Source organism: Anomaloglossus baeobatrachus, chromosome 3, assembly GCF_048569485.1.
Source record: "Anomaloglossus baeobatrachus isolate aAnoBae1 chromosome 3, aAnoBae1.hap1, whole genome shotgun sequence".
Lineage (NCBI taxonomy): Eukaryota > Metazoa > Chordata > Amphibia > Anura > Aromobatidae > Anomaloglossus > Anomaloglossus baeobatrachus.
Window position 1 is genome coordinate 113071035 of NC_134355.1, and position 15460 is coordinate 113086494.

A 15460-nucleotide genomic window follows, 5' to 3' on the forward strand; every position below is an offset into this window, starting at 1 on the left:
CTGGATAAACAGCACACCATTCGAGGTGCTAGTGTTCGTTATCTTGATCAGCCAATTCCATGGGCGAAACGATCTGCCTTTGTGAATGAGGGGAGAGAGTTGTTTCCAAACCAGGGACTGTTTCACCTGTGGGGAGAAGATGTTGGGATACGCTAGAGGGGAGGTGATCCAGTCTCAGCGAAATAGCAGAGCAAGCTGGAGGGTGCAAGTGTGGAAATGCGCATAAGGAACGGCCTTTATTTTTTTTCTTCAACATCCCCATGCAGCGCCGAAGGGGGCTAGTGCAATGGGCGTCAGAGAGCGAATGCCAAATAGTAGGGCGGAAATCTTTTCTTCATAAAGAAAAAAAACCTCTGCTGTGTGGTATCAAACCAGATAACTTGCAAAATTAGGCACTGGGCAAAGAACAGAGATTACTTTGCCATGTTTGTGATGTAGCCCATTCGAGACAGCATGTCAAGAGTGATCTAAAGACTTGAGCAGCAGGCTTGATAGTAAGGTGCCTTGATCAGAAGATTGTCCAAGTAAGGCTGGAAACACATCTATGCGAGTAAAATCAGTCCGAGTTAGCTGAAAAAAACTCGGCTGATTTTAGTTCACGTTAGGTCAGAGTGCAATGCAACTGCACTGCGATCCTGAGATTTTTCTCATGATTGCAGTGCGTGTGTGATCCTTTTTTTTCTCAGCAGCTGTCATCTGCCATTCAGCTCTGCTACATGGCCGCTGACAGCAGCCATGTAGCCGAGCTGAATGGCAGATGACAGCAGACACAGACAGAGCCGCACGATCAGAATGAACTCGGGTGAACTTCACCCGACTTCATTGTCATGCCGCGGCTCTGTCTGTGTCGCGTCCTATTTAGCGGTCACCCGTGAAGGACTCACCGGTGACCACTAATCCCCCTGAGTGACTGAATTGAGCAGCGTGATTAGCGCTGCCGTCACTTAGGTTACCCACGGCCAGCTGGATTTTCCCCCCGTGACCGCAACTCACCTGTGACTTCATCGCTGTCACTCGGGCGACTTGCTGTCACTGTTGGAGGATCCAGCGGTGGAAGTGAGTAACCTGACTGACATCAGCTGATCGCGATACTCACCTCAGTTGCTGCGCTGAGGTGACAGGAGCGGCGGTGTCTTCTGCAGCTCCTGTCACCTTCATGTAGCAGAGCTGAGAGCGTCGAGGGACCTCCGTGGATTACGTCGGACAAGGATGGGTTTTTTGGGTACTTAATAAAGTGATGAACGAGGGTCTTTGTTATTGTTTATTATTTCAAATAAAGGATTTTTTCACTGTGTGTGTTTATTAACTTTAATTTACAGGTTAATCATTGGGGGTGTCTCAGATGCCTGCAATGATTAATCTGGGATTTAGTGGCAGTTATGGGCTGCCATTAACTCCTTATTACCCCGATTGCCAACGCACCAGGGCAAATCGGGAAGAGCCGGGTACAGTCCCAGAACTGTCGCATATAATGTATGCGGCAATTATGGGTGGCTGCTGACTGATAGTGTTAGGCTGGGGGGCTCCCCATAATGTGGAGCTCCCCATCCTGAGAATACCAGCCTTCAGCCGTATGGCTTTATCTAGCTGGTATTAAAATTGGGGGGGACCGCACGCCAGTTTAATTTATTTTACTGCTCAGCATAGACACGCCCACCGGCTGCTGTGATTGCTTGCAGTGAGACAGCTGTCACTCAGCGTGGCGGCGTGTCTGACTGCAACCAATCATAGGTGCCAGTGGGCGGGTAAAACAGGGAATACGAGATTGAATAATGAGCGGCCGGCTTTTTCAAAAGAGGAGAAGCCGCCGGAGCAGTGTGAACGCCGTGCAGCGCCGCGCTGGTGATCGGGGATCAGTGAGTATGAGAGAGGGGGGAGGAGGGGGAGAGGGATAGACCGATATGGACAGAGAGAGAGGGACAGAGATAGTGACCGACCGACAGAGCGAATAGAGGGCGAGAGGGAGAGACCGACTGACAGAGAATAGTGATTGACAGACATTGAGTAATCACTCGTTTCCAGTGTTTTAGGAAACATGCGAGAAATGTATTTAGAAAATCTGATGTCACTAGGATGGTGTGAGTGCCGTCCCGTGACATCCGATTTTTTACACGCTCCCATAGACTTGCATTGGAGACTCGCAGTAGAAACTCGCAAAAAAGCAGCATGATTTTTTTTCTCAGTCCGATTTGGACTAAGAAAACACAAAAAAAAAAAAAAAAAAAAATCCTGCCAGGATCAGGCTGTTCATCATGTTTTGGAACTTGGAGGCCTGGTCGCAATCCGATTCGGAGCATAGGTCAGAATTCTGTGTGGAATGGAGTTCCGATGACAAAAAGCATGAGGTGGAGGCCATACTGGAGTATGTAGATGAAGGGGGGATCCGGAAAAGGAGCTAGAGTGAGCCCGCATCTTGGATCCTCTATGCAATCAGCCTTGCTGGTATGCATTAAAAGGTGAATCTGATCCGTAAGCGACCAGAGCACCGGAGGTGGCTGATGGGTTAGGCAGATGCTATATGACAGACCAGATCTTGGGTAACTGACTGCAACGAGCTGCGGCACACTCGGGGGTAAGGGGAGCTGTTTTTTGGAGGTACTCCAGTCTGGAAGAGGGTCGTGATTTGACCTGAGGGCATTTTTTTATTACAGGAGGAGCAGGTAAAGTGAAGGATAATAAGAGAAGTGCATTAGCGGGTTTCCCTAGGATTAAGCATAGGTTCTCCGCCCCTAACTTTGGACGTTGGTGGCTAGAAGACGGCGCAAGCAAGGGAAGCCTAAGCGACTGACTGGCCGGCCAGTTGGTGGGTGTACCCTGGTGAGGAAGGGTTAACATTTTATTGTTTAGTGTCAGCAGCACATACCCATGGTTTCCAGTGTCCCCAATGAAGTGAATGAGAAATACTAATCTACACCCCTAAATTAAATTCTTTGAGCAGCGAAGTTTGCAAAATTGGGTAATTTTTAAATTAGTTTTTTTGCAATTGTGGCTTCTAAAGAACTTCGAAGCAGCAAATTCAACCTATGCAAACACATTTTACGTTCAAAAAGCCATATATTGCTCCTTCCTTTTTGCGGACTTGGGTAGAAATTGTATAACAAATTTTGGGGTCCATTCACTTCTATCACCCCCTAAGAAAATGAAAAATTTAGAAAAAACATGCTCTAGGGGTGTAGTTTCTAAAATAGAGTACGCGTGCATGAGCTTTGGGAGGGGTGGGGTGGGTTGTTTTTTTTGGTTACGGAGAAAGTTTGTAGCAAATTTATGTATTTCCTCCTGATATCACTTGTGAAAATGATAAATTTAAAGGGGTGGTTTACTACTCAGCATTGGTGGCCACATCCCTGTAAAACCCATAGGGAAGGCTTTACTCAAATAACTTGTGTAGTATAATCTGCCTCTGAAGCGCGCTATTGCGGTCCGCTCATCCCCATCAAGTGACCCCCGGGCTCCATGACCTCAGATCCGGTCAGGTCTCGTCAACATCACAGCCTAGCATCTCGTGCGGTCTCTCTTTCGCTGCAGAACGCCGCAAGCAGGAGTGATGCTGGGCTACGACGAGCGGTGAAACTCCACTTACAGCCAAGTCACTCAAAGAACGGGGGCCGGCTCGGTGATGTCGGGTCAACTGGAAGCTGAAGTGGCATCACCGTCTCCAAAGTTACGGAGCCCGAGAAAAGCATTCCCTATGAGTTTTACAACGATGTGGCCACTAATGCTGAGTAGTGAACCACCCCTTTAAGGCTAACAACATTTAAATAGGGAAAAAAAACGAAATAAAACTACTAACATTGATATGTAGAAGCATTCCAGTTGTTACAGTGACAAGAGTCAGATTTAGAAAAAAATGAAAAAAAAAAAATGGGGCTTAGTGACAGATTATTTTGACTTCATAACCAAAAGGTTAAACATTGAGTTGAGAACAAGACTGCCCATGGGCTCATAATACTGAAGTTCAGAGTCTTGACATTGGCAGTGATTGCCTAACCAGAAGAACCCCCGCTCCATATGCCTTTTAAGCTTAAATTGTTGTAATGCTACATGCGCAAGCTGCAGTTTTTCTGCACACAAACTGTAACCAAAACTGCTCTTTGTCAAAGACCCTGGAAAAGTTTTTTTTAAAAGGTGAAACAAAATATGATCGGATAGGATAAGAATGGATAGCTAGCTAGAATAGATAGATAGATAGAAAAAGATAGAAAGAATGGCTGGATAGATAGATAAATAAATAGATAATAACAGATTAGATAATAAGGAAGGACAGATAAAATAGCTTGAAGAGGGATAGCCAGCTTGGCTAGCTGTTTATTTTTATTTGTTTGGGGGGGAGGGGGATAAAATAAATGACGTGGTGTCCCCCCCACTTTTTCATATCCAGCAGAGGAACAGCAGCAGCTGCAGGCTACAACCCCCAGCTGTCTGCTGTATCTTGGCTGGTTATGAAAATAGAGGGGAATTCCACACTTTCTTTTTAATTATTTGATTTATTAAAAAAATATATATATTATGGGGTCCCCCATTTTTTTAATACCAGCCATGGTGCAACAGACCACTGGGGGCTGACATTATTAGGGTGGGAAGAGTTATCGTTATTTGGCCCTTTCCAGCCTAACAATAGCAGGCCACAGCTGCCCCAGAAGTGGCGCTTCCATAAGATGAGCCAATTCTGGCCCTGGACCCAGCTCTTCCCGATTGCCCTGGTGCGGTGGCAATCAGGGTAATAAGTGGTTAAAGGCAACCCATAGCTGCCACTAGGCCCTAGGTTAGTGTTGTCAGGCATCTATGAGACACCTTACATCACTAATCTGTAAGTGAAGGTAAATAACCACAAACAGCCAAAAAATCCTTTATTTGACATAAAATAAAAAGCCCTCTCTTTCACCACTTTATTAACCCCCAAACACCCCATCCAGGTCCGAAGTAAACCACACAAGGTCCCATGGCGATTCAGCTCTGCTACATCCCTGTCCTGTCACAGCGAGCGGCCATACAGCATGACTGAGTGCAGACAGAGCTGCAGTGATCAGAATGAACTGGGGTGAACCCCTGACGTTACAGCTACGGGTCCCGCAGTACGATATGTGTCACAGCAGTGACGTCACGGGTCAGGCCGCTACTGAAGTGTACAATGTAGACACGCCCACCAGCGGCTGTGATTGGTTGCAGTCAGACAGCTGTCACTCAGCATGGGGGCATGTCTGACTGCAACCAATCACAGACGGGTGAGGAGTGAATATATAGGAGACTAATGAGCGGGTCCAGAAGAAGATGAGAGGACGCGGGAGCAGTGTGGCAGCCGGTGATCGGTGAGTATGTAGTGCTTGGAGAGAGAGAAAGCGAAAAAGAGAGAGAGGGACACACCGACACAGACCTGCCAAAATCACTCCAGCACAGATTTTGTAATTCTGGACGTTGGTGAGCTGCGTTTGTTAACAAAACCGTGGGTAAAATTTATGCAAAATACATGCCAAACGCACCAATTTGATAGCATGTGTTTTTTCCTTGCGTTTATGATGGCCTCATTGATTTCAATGGATGACAAATGTGGACAAAAACGCAAGAATGAACATGCTGCTTATTTTTTGTCACAAACTTTTGTCAAACAAAGCGCGGACAAACTGCATTGTGTGCACAGCAAATTGACTTCTCATAGACTTTGCTGGGAAGTCAAATGTCAGAAAGTTCTGACAAAACTGCACCACAAAAAGTGACAAAAACGCAGTGTGCGCATGTAGCCTAAGAAGTGTTTTCTTCTCTGGAGGACTTGGCATCACCATTTGAAGAGCTTTCTGTATTACACTTGTCCTAACAATCACAACAGATCAGAGTTTCAACTACCAGGCCCAAAGTGATCATCTCTCTGTATTGTTGCAACAGTGTATACATAAAGGATCACAATTGTACAAAGCAATGCAAACATACACACGGGCAATATATGAAATTACCAAGGATCCGATGACAAGCAGCGTAGAGAATACCATGCGCGCGTCCTTAGATTGCCTGGACTAAGCTTTCTGTGTGCATGGATCCTGCGCAGGGACACTATGAATATTTGCTGTCCGCTGCTGAGTAGCAATAATAGTTGAGTGGCATGATTATCCATCATCTTATAGTTTTATGTCATTATTCAGGCCTCAGCGTGAAAAGCTTGGCAAGAGTATTGGAAAATATCATTTTGACAATAATGACATGAACACAGCACGTCTAATGCAAAATGATAGTAAAACTTTATACACACAGCGAATAAATGTGACAACCATTGCTTAGCAGGTAAACTTTAGCTTACCTCCAGCGGATCTATTATGCACCTAGCATTCTCCCCAGGCATACAATTCCCCATTAGACAGCCTTGTACAATCGCTCTGTATTTCTAACTAATCTTTTGCATAACATTTCAATTATAAAAAGATTTTCATCAGACGCTGATCACTTCAATTACACTGCACTTCATGTAACATCACAATATTGCAGGCCGAGCGGCTGACTGTTCCTTTGACAGCTTGCCAGCACTTATTAAATAATTGTAATTCTTTGCAATTTTGTCTGTTCACCCTACTGACATGCGGAGAGGAGCTGATGTGTGCCGAGCCTGCAGACAGCCATGTTTCCAAACTAGATTCCCAACGAAGCCGAGCAGCCTGACAAGCTGCTACATACAATAGCATCAACACGCACCTGGTAATAATATCGGAGCACCCAGCACAGACCCTCAACGTAGGACTGCACAACCTTCCGGCGAAACTTGTCATCAGTGGAATCCACGTCAAATTTTTTTTTATAATAACGCTGTTTCCATCCATCTTCCCATAACCTGCAAAAGTAACAAGCCGTCAGACTCTGGACACATTACAGACCGGTAGGGAAAAAAAAACAACAAAAAAAAAAAAAAAAACTCCTGAAATCCAAAAATATGGTGGCAGACAATGATCCAAACCCTGCATGACAAACTGGGGATGGACCATTAGGTTGCCTCGTTCAGAGCTGTGGAGCACTGAAGGAACATTGTCGCAGGAAACCTCATCACTCCCAGCGAAACAAAGCAGCCATATGTATAGTCACATGTACTAACACAGCAAGGACAAAAGTTTGGTATTTTTTGGGACTTTTGATATTTAAAAACAGGAGCATATATATGTGAGATATCTCTCTCTCCATATATATATATATATATATATATTTCTATCCATGATATGGGTTATGGTACACTTGTATAGCTTGGGTCATTAACTATGTGGCAAATTCCAAACGTGTACTTTGTTTATTTTAGTTTTTAAATACAAAAGCATTTTTACTGGCAAAAAAAAAAAATTGTTTCTTTTTTTCCCCCCACACTACTTTGAATTTTTACAACTTTTGTTTTTTTTCTACTTAATCTTTATTTGGGACTTTAACCCCTTCACGACCATGGACGGAAAGATCCGTCCTTGTGCCCTGGGCCTTAACGACCAAGGATGGATCTTTCCGTCATGGCGGAATCGCGGCACCGGAGCCTCCGGTGACTGCAATATGTTAACATAAACCGCAGATTCGGGGAGGAGGGGACCTGTTCCTGACCTCAGGAGGGGTGGTGCCTCCTCCCCGGACCTACGGAGGCTGTGATTGGCTGACGAACGCCGCTCAACCAATCACAGCCACTGTAATGTTCCAGCCATTTAAAATGACTGAAACATTGAAATCCAGCCCTGGCCAGTGCAGCTGTAGCACTGGCCATTGGCTGGAGATGGGTGACCTCACTGGATCACCCTCCCCCAGCTCCAGTAGCTCTGATTGGAGAGATCGGCCTTGTGACCGATTTCTCCAATCACAGTGGACGTGTTACCGGTGACCGCCCCATCAGCTTCACTTGTCGTCCCTGCAGCATGCCAGCACAGTGAGTGTATACAGTGCAATGGCAGGGCGACAAGCTCCGGTCCCATGCTGTTATGAGACCGGAGTATAGGACCCGGAAGTTGCCGCGCTGCCATTGCACTGTATGAAACCGGCGAAAAGCCTCCCGATCCGCCGCCCTCCGCGATCTGCCACCTGTCTCCCCGATCTCCTGCCTGCACCCCCACCCCTTGTATCTGCTGCCCGCACCCTCATCCCCACACCTCCCGATCCGCTGCCGCCCTCCATCTGCCACAGTGCCACCGCTCCCTCCGATCTGCTGCCCAGCCCCTCCCCCTCGTGATCGGTGCCCGCCCCCTCACCTCCGTGATGTGATGTGCTGCGCGATCCCTGTCCTCCTCCATCTGTCAGTGCCACCGCTCCCTCCGATCTGCTGCCCCGCCCCTCCCCCTCGTGATGGGCTGCTCGCCCCCTCCCCTCCGTGATGGGCTGCTCGCCCCCTCCCCTCCGTGATGGGCTGCTCGCCCCCTCCCCTCCGTGATGGGCTGCTCGCCCCCTCCCCTCCGTGATGGGCTGCTCGCCCCCTCCCCTCCGTGATGGGCTGCTCGCCCCCTCCCCTCCGTGATGGGCTGCTCGCCCCCTCCCCTCCGTGATGGGCTGCTCGCCCCCTCCCCTCCGTGATGGGCTGCTCGCCCCCTCCCCTCCGTGATGGGCTGCTCGCCCCCTCCCCTCCGTGATGGGCTGCTCGCCCCCTCCCCTCCGTGATGGGCTGCTCGCCCCCTCCCCTCCGTGATGGGCTGCTCGCCCCCTCCCCTCCGTGATGGGCTGCTCGCCCCCTCCCCTCCGTGATGGGCTGCTCGCCCCCTCCCCTCCGTGATGGGCTGCTCGCCCCCTCCCCTCCGTGATGGGCTGCTCGCCCCCTCCCCTCCGTGATGGGCTGCTCGCCCCCTCCCCTCCGTGATTGGCTGCTCGCCCCCTCCCCTCCGTGATTGGCTGCTCGCCCCCTCCCCTCCGTGATGGGCTGCTCGCCCCCTCCCCTCCGTGATGGGCTGCTCGCCCCCTCCCCTCCGTGATGGGCTGCTCGCCCCCTCCCCTCCGTGATGGGCTGCTCGCCCCCTCCCCTCCGTGATGGGCTGCTCGCCCCCTCCCCTCCGTGATGGGCTGCTCGCCCCCTCCCCTCCGTGATGGGCTGCTCGCCCCCTCCCCTCCGTGATGGGCTGCTCGCCCCCTCCCCTCCGTGATGGGCTGCTCGCCCCCTCCCCTCCGTGATGGGCTGCTCGCCCCCTCCCCTCCGTGATGGGCTGCTCGCCCCCTCCCCTCCGTGATGGGCTGCTCGCCCCCTCCCCTCCGTGATGGGCTGCTCGCCCCCTCCCCTCCGTGATGGGCTGCTCGCCCCCTCCCCTCCGTGATGTGCTGCACGCTCCCCCCACCTCTCACCCCCCTGGTCAGCTACCCGCCCCCTCCCCTGTCACCCCCGTGATGTGTGCTCCCTCCCCTGTCACCGCCGTGATGTGTGCTCCCTCCCCTGTCACCGCCGTGATGTGTGCTCCCTCCCCTGTCACCGCCGTGATGTGTGCTCCCTCCCCTGTCACCGCCGTGATGTGTGCTCCCTCCCCTGTCACCGCCGTGATGTGTGCTCCCTCCCCTGTCACCGCCGTGATGTGTGCTCCCTCCCCTGTCACCGCCGTGATGTGTGCTCCCTCACCTGTCACCCCCGTGATGTGTGCTCCCTCACCTGTCACCCCCGTGATGTGTGCTCCCTCACCTGTCACCGCCGTGATGTGTGCTCCCTCCCCTGTCACCCCCGTGATGTGTGCTCCCTCCCCTGTCACCCCCGTGATGTGTGCTCCCTCCCCTGTCACCCCCGTGATGTGTGCTCCCTCACCTGTCACCCCCGTGATGTGTGCTCCCTCACCTGTCACCCCCATGATCTGTGCTCCCTCACCTGTCACCCCCATGATCTGTGCTCCCTCACCTGTCACCCCCGTGATCTGTGCTCCCTCACCTGTCACCCCCGTGATCTGTGCTCCCTCACCTGTCACCCCCGTGATCTGCGCTCTGCTCACCTCTCACCCCGTGATCTGTGCTCTGCTCACCTCTCACCCCGTGATCTGTGCTCTGCTCACCTCTCACCCCATGATCTGTGCTCTGCTCACCTGTCTCCCCCGTGATCTGCACTGCGCTCCCTCTCCCACCTCTCACCCTCCCTGATCTGCTGCCTCCTTCATCTCCTGTGATCCTGCTGCCTTGATCCATCCTGTAGGGTAACTATCCCCAATCTCACCTCCCACTCCCCTTCCCTGCCATCCCCCTTCCCCCCCATCCTCCGCCGCTCCTGCATCCACTGCGCCCTCTCCCATCCGCCCCCACCCTATCCCAGCCGCCGTCTCACATTCACAGATGCTCCCTTTATATGCCGCTGCCCCCCCCCCCCCCCAATCTGCCGCTGTTCTGATCCATCCTGTAAGTATTGTTCGTGGCTCTTTTCTAACTATCCCCAATCGCATCTTCCACTCCCTCCCCCCCCCCCTCCTCCCCCACCTGCCTGCCGCCAAGTGCTGATCAGCTACGTGATTGGCTAATCAGGTACGTAATTGTTGCTCTAGTTTTTGCTTTTTTTTGTGCACCCCAAATAAAAAAAAACAAAAACATGTACAATTAGGTACCTGATCAGCAATCGTGCTGCAGTCGTACTCCACTTTGGACAGGACTTCTTTTTTCCATCCCACCTAGTTCCCCCCCCCCTTTTTGCAGAACATTTGTGCGTGCACCCTATTTTTTTTTCTATGCCATGGGGGCCTTGTTTCCAAAATGGGGTCACATGTGGGGGAGCTCCACTGTTTTGGCACCTCAGGGAGTCTCCAAACACAACATGGAATACGCTAATTATCCCAGACAATTTTGCGTTTGAAACGTCAAATGACGCTCCTTGCCTTCCGAGCCCGCTGTGCGCCCAAACATTTTATTTCCACCACATATGAGGTGTCTGTGTACTCAGGAGAAATTGCACAATACATTTTATGGTGCAATTTTTCCTGATACACGTGTGACATAAAAAGCTACCTGGTTGAAGTAACAATTTTGTGGTAAAAAAAATTTTTTTTATTTGCACGGCTCAACTCTATTAACTTTTGTGAAGCCCCCAGAGGTTCAAAGTGCTCAATAAACATCTAGATAAATGCCATGAGGTGTCTAGTTTCCAAAATGGGGTCACATATGGGGGAGCTCCACTGTTTCGGCACCTCAGGGGCTCTCCAAACGCAACATGGTGCGGCTAACGATTCTAGCTAATTTTCTGTTCAAAAAGTCAAATGGCGCTCCTTCCCTTCCGAGTCCTGCCGTGCGCCCAAACAGTGTTTTTTCGCCACATATGAGGTATCTGCGTGCTCAGAAGAAATTGCCCAACAAATTTTAGGGGTTCATTTAATCCTACTACCCTTGTGAATATGCAATATTTGAGGCTAAATTAACACTTTTGTTGCAAAAAGTAAAATGTTCATTTTTTCCTTCCACATTGCTTTAGTTACTGTGAAGCACCTGAAGGGTTAATAACCTTCTTGAATGTGGTTTTGAGTAGCCTGAGGGGTGCCGTTTTTGGAATGGTGTCACTTTTGGGTGTTCTGTGTCATGTAGACCTCTCAAAATCACTTCAAATGTGATGTGGCCCCTAAAAAATGTGGCTTTGTAAATTTTGTTGTAAAAATGAGAAATTGCTCATAAACTTTGAACCCCTAGAACTTCCTTAAATTTTTTTTTTTTCCCCCCCAAATTGTTCTGATGTAAAGTAGACATGTGGGAAATGTTATTTATTAATTATTTTGTGTCATATGTCTCGTTGGTTTTAGAGCATAAAAATTAAAAGTTTGAAAATTACAAAATTTTCAAAATTTTTGCGAAATTTCCGTTCTTTTCACAAAGAAACGCAAAAAATATCGGCCTAAATTTACCACTAACATGAAGTCCAATATGTCACGAAAAAAGAATCTCAGAATCACCGGGATCCGCTGAAGCATTCCAGAGTTATAACCTCATAAAGTGACACTGGTCAAAATTGCAAAAAATGGCCTGGTCTTTAGGGTCAAAATAGGCTTGGGGCTGAAGGGGTTAAAAGGGTGGTTGACCCATATTTTTTTATTTTCTAGATCGATATGTTGAGAAACAATGTTTCCCTCAAATACCTTATGTTGGCAATAGTGCCTCTGAGGAGCTATTGCAGACCGCTGTTCCCCATGCCTGACCACTGGGCTGTGTGACCTCTGGGATCCGGTGATGTCAAGTTCCTGTTAACCTGACATCACTGCGGTCGGCCGCAGTCTTCCTGAGTCACAGGGCTGTGGGCGGTGTTTCACTGCTTGTCACAGCCCAGCGTGTCTCCTGCTTGCAGTGCTCTGCTGTGAGGGAGTTGGGAGCTAATGGGCTGTGCTGAGCAGTGAAACACCGCCCACAGCCAATCACTCATGGAGACTGTGGCCAGCCGCAGTGATGTCACATGATCAGGAACTTGACGTGACAACACCGGATACCCGAGGTCACGGAGCCCGGGGATCAGGCATGGGGAACAGCGATCCGCAATAGCGCCTCTCACAGGTACTATTGCCAACATAAGGTATTTGAGATTGTTTCTCAATATAATATAGATCTAGAAAATAAAAAATCTGGTTGAACCATCCCTTTAACTATTACTTGCCTGATCTAAAATCCTGCAGAATATTAGAGCCATCAGACACATTGCTTTTTAAACTGATTATTGCAGGGCCTTACAGGCCACCATAGACGGCTGACTAAAAAGCCATTACTTGACTTTAGATTGCCTTGGAAACTACAGGCACCATACAATTGGGGAGTGCTGATAAGTTTAGAGAGGGATCTGCTTACCTGAAATAACCATTTAGATACTGCTGTCACTATTGACCACATTGTATAAGGGGTTAAACATCCTTGATCAGTGGCAATACCGATCATAGCTATTGCAGCAGGGCATCAGCTATGATACAATGATACATAGCTGACGTCCACTGAGGATGGTGCCGACACCATCACATTATACATGTTGCAGAAAGTTAAAGGGAACCTGTCACCAGAAGCTGCGGCCACCACCAGTGAGCTCTTATATATAGTATTGTAGAATATTGTATATAAAAGAGCCCAGGCTTCTCTGTAGAATGTAAAAAACACCTTTATAATTCTCACCTAGGGGCGGCCTGGTCCAATGGGCGTCACAGCTCTCGGTCAGGCGCCTCCTGCATATTGTGTGTTCCCTGTCCTCCTGATCGCATGCTACGTCATTCACAGAGAGGTCTCCATTGCGATCCTGTGCAGGCGCACTTTGACCTTTTCTCTCGTCTGCGCATTCCAGCACTTTGCTCTGCCCTCAGCTGGGCAGATCAGAGTGCACCTGCACAGGATCGCAGTGGAGGCCTCTCTCTGCATGACACAGGACACGTCATGCACACGGGGCTGAGAAGGAGGACAGCGATCACACAAGATAGAGGGGGCACCGGACCCACACCAGAGACAGCCAACGGACCAGACTGCCACTAGGGGAGTATAATCAAAGTGTTTTTTACGTTATACTGTGTATCCAGAGCACTTCTATGCAGCACTCTAGAATACTGTCTATATAGGCTCACTGGTGGTGGCCACAGCTCATAAAAGGAAAAACCTGGTGACAGGTTCCCTTTAAAAGAAAAAAATCATCCTCTCCATATTAGTCGACCACCACTGCTACACATGTGCAGAAAAGAGACAATGTTCTCCAGCGTGATGTCATTAAGGAGCGCTGGCACGCCCTTCCTTCTTATCTGCTGTCCCGAGGAAGTCCTGGAAGCGCCAGTGCTCCTGCAGACCCACAGTCAGCAGCCTCATAGGCCACAAGTTGGAGACTCCTGGACTACAGCAAGGTTAATTATAACTGGGTTGGTTTCACAAACTTTTTACAGTAGGCCTCACCAATCGTGGTCACCATAATGCAGTGTGTAATATCTCCTAGGTGGTGCAATATAACAATACAGGGTAAGTTTAGCGGTACTCCAGGTAGTTATTTTAATGGCCATGCCCTTAAACTATACTATAAAGATCACATCCGTAGCGCTGTTTCCCATCCTCACAGTACCTATAATTCACTTTGGAGCTGGAGCGGCTCCTTGGTGCTCTCCCTCCTTTCTGGGAACGTTACATCACACACCAGGGGGCATGGTCCTAGTGCAGCCAATTCCCTGAGAATATCTGTTTTCCTGCAGTCCAAAAATAAGGGGTTTGATGACACCCCACCATGTCTGTTTTTAGACTGCAAGGAAATATCAGGGGTATTGACTGGTACTAGGCAGCATGGAGCAAGACACACCCCCTGATGTGGGTTGTTACTTCCGAGAAGGGAGGGGGAGCACCAGGGAGTGGATCCAGCATCACAGTGAATTACAGGTACTGTGAGGATGGACCTCATCCTTATAGTTTATGAGGGCAGGGACAGTAGAATCATTTATCTCCCTAGAGTACCCCTTTAACTCCAGCCTCGGAAAAAAAAAACCCCAAAAAAACCCCAAAAACTACCACAATTCAGCATTACACAACTAATCAACAGCATAAAACAAAAATGTAATGCAATTTTACAACATACTAATAAGGACATTCCAGCAGCAAAATACAACCCAGCAGTACCAACCGTATAAATGGCAGCATGCAAAAAATGCCATGTACCTGTTCAACATATGAAAGGATTTGGACATCCCGACTTGGAGCGGAGCTTAACCCCTTCAAGACCGGCCGATTTTTCACTTTCCGTTTTTTTTTTTTCGCCATTCTTTTTCTGAGAGACGTAACGTTTTTACTTTTCAGTCAATATGGTCATGTGAGGGCTCATTTTTTGCGGAACGAGCTGTACTTTTAAATGAAACCATCAGTTTTTACCATATAGGGTACTGGAAAACGGCAAAAAAATTCCAAATGCAGAAAAATTGCAAAAAAAGTGCGATAGCACTATGGTTTTTGAGAAATTTTATGCACTGTGTTCACTATATGGTAAAACTGATGTGTGGGTGTGATGCCTCAGGTCAGTGCGAGTTCGTAGACACCAAACATGTATAGGTTTACTTTTTTATAAGGGGTTAAAAAAAAAACGGAAGTTTGTCCGAAAAAAGTGGCGCACGTTTTACGCCATATTCCATGACCCGTAGCAGTCTCATTTTTCGGGATCTATGGCTCAGTGACGGCTTATTTTTTGCAAGCGAATAGGTCTGGCTCACAGTTGCGCGGTTTAGGTGCCCAGAAAGAAGGGAATTTTGTTTACTTACCGTAAATTCCTTTTCTTCTAGCTCCAATTGGGAGACCCAGACAGTGGGTGTATAGCTACTGCCTCTGGAGGCCGCACAAAGAACTACACTTAAAAGTGTAAGGCCCCTCCCCTTCTGGCTATACACCCTCCCGTAGGAGTACGGATTCCTCAGTTTTAGTACCAAAGCAAGAAGGAGGAAAGCCAATAACAGTTTCAAAAACAAATTCAATCCGATAACTAGATCGGAGAACTTAAGAAACAACGTGAACAACATGTGCACCCGAAAAAACGAAACCCTAAAAACAGATAGGGCGGGTGCTGGGTCTCCCAATTGGAGCTAGAAGAAAAGGAATTTACGGTAAG

At 48.7% G+C, this 15460-nt stretch overlaps 1 protein-coding gene across 1 annotated transcript in view; it reads right to left on the minus strand.

Moving 5' to 3' along the window:
- The window catches only part of XRN2 (5'-3' exoribonuclease 2), a 188883-nt gene that overhangs the window by 58686 nt on the left and 114737 nt on the right, over positions 1 to 15460 (minus strand). The window contains exon 17 of the mRNA XM_075339379.1: positions 6676 to 6811. Coding sequence (XP_075195494.1) covers positions 6676 to 6811 — 136 coding nt within the window. The remainder of the gene's footprint in view (positions 1 to 6675; positions 6812 to 15460) is intronic.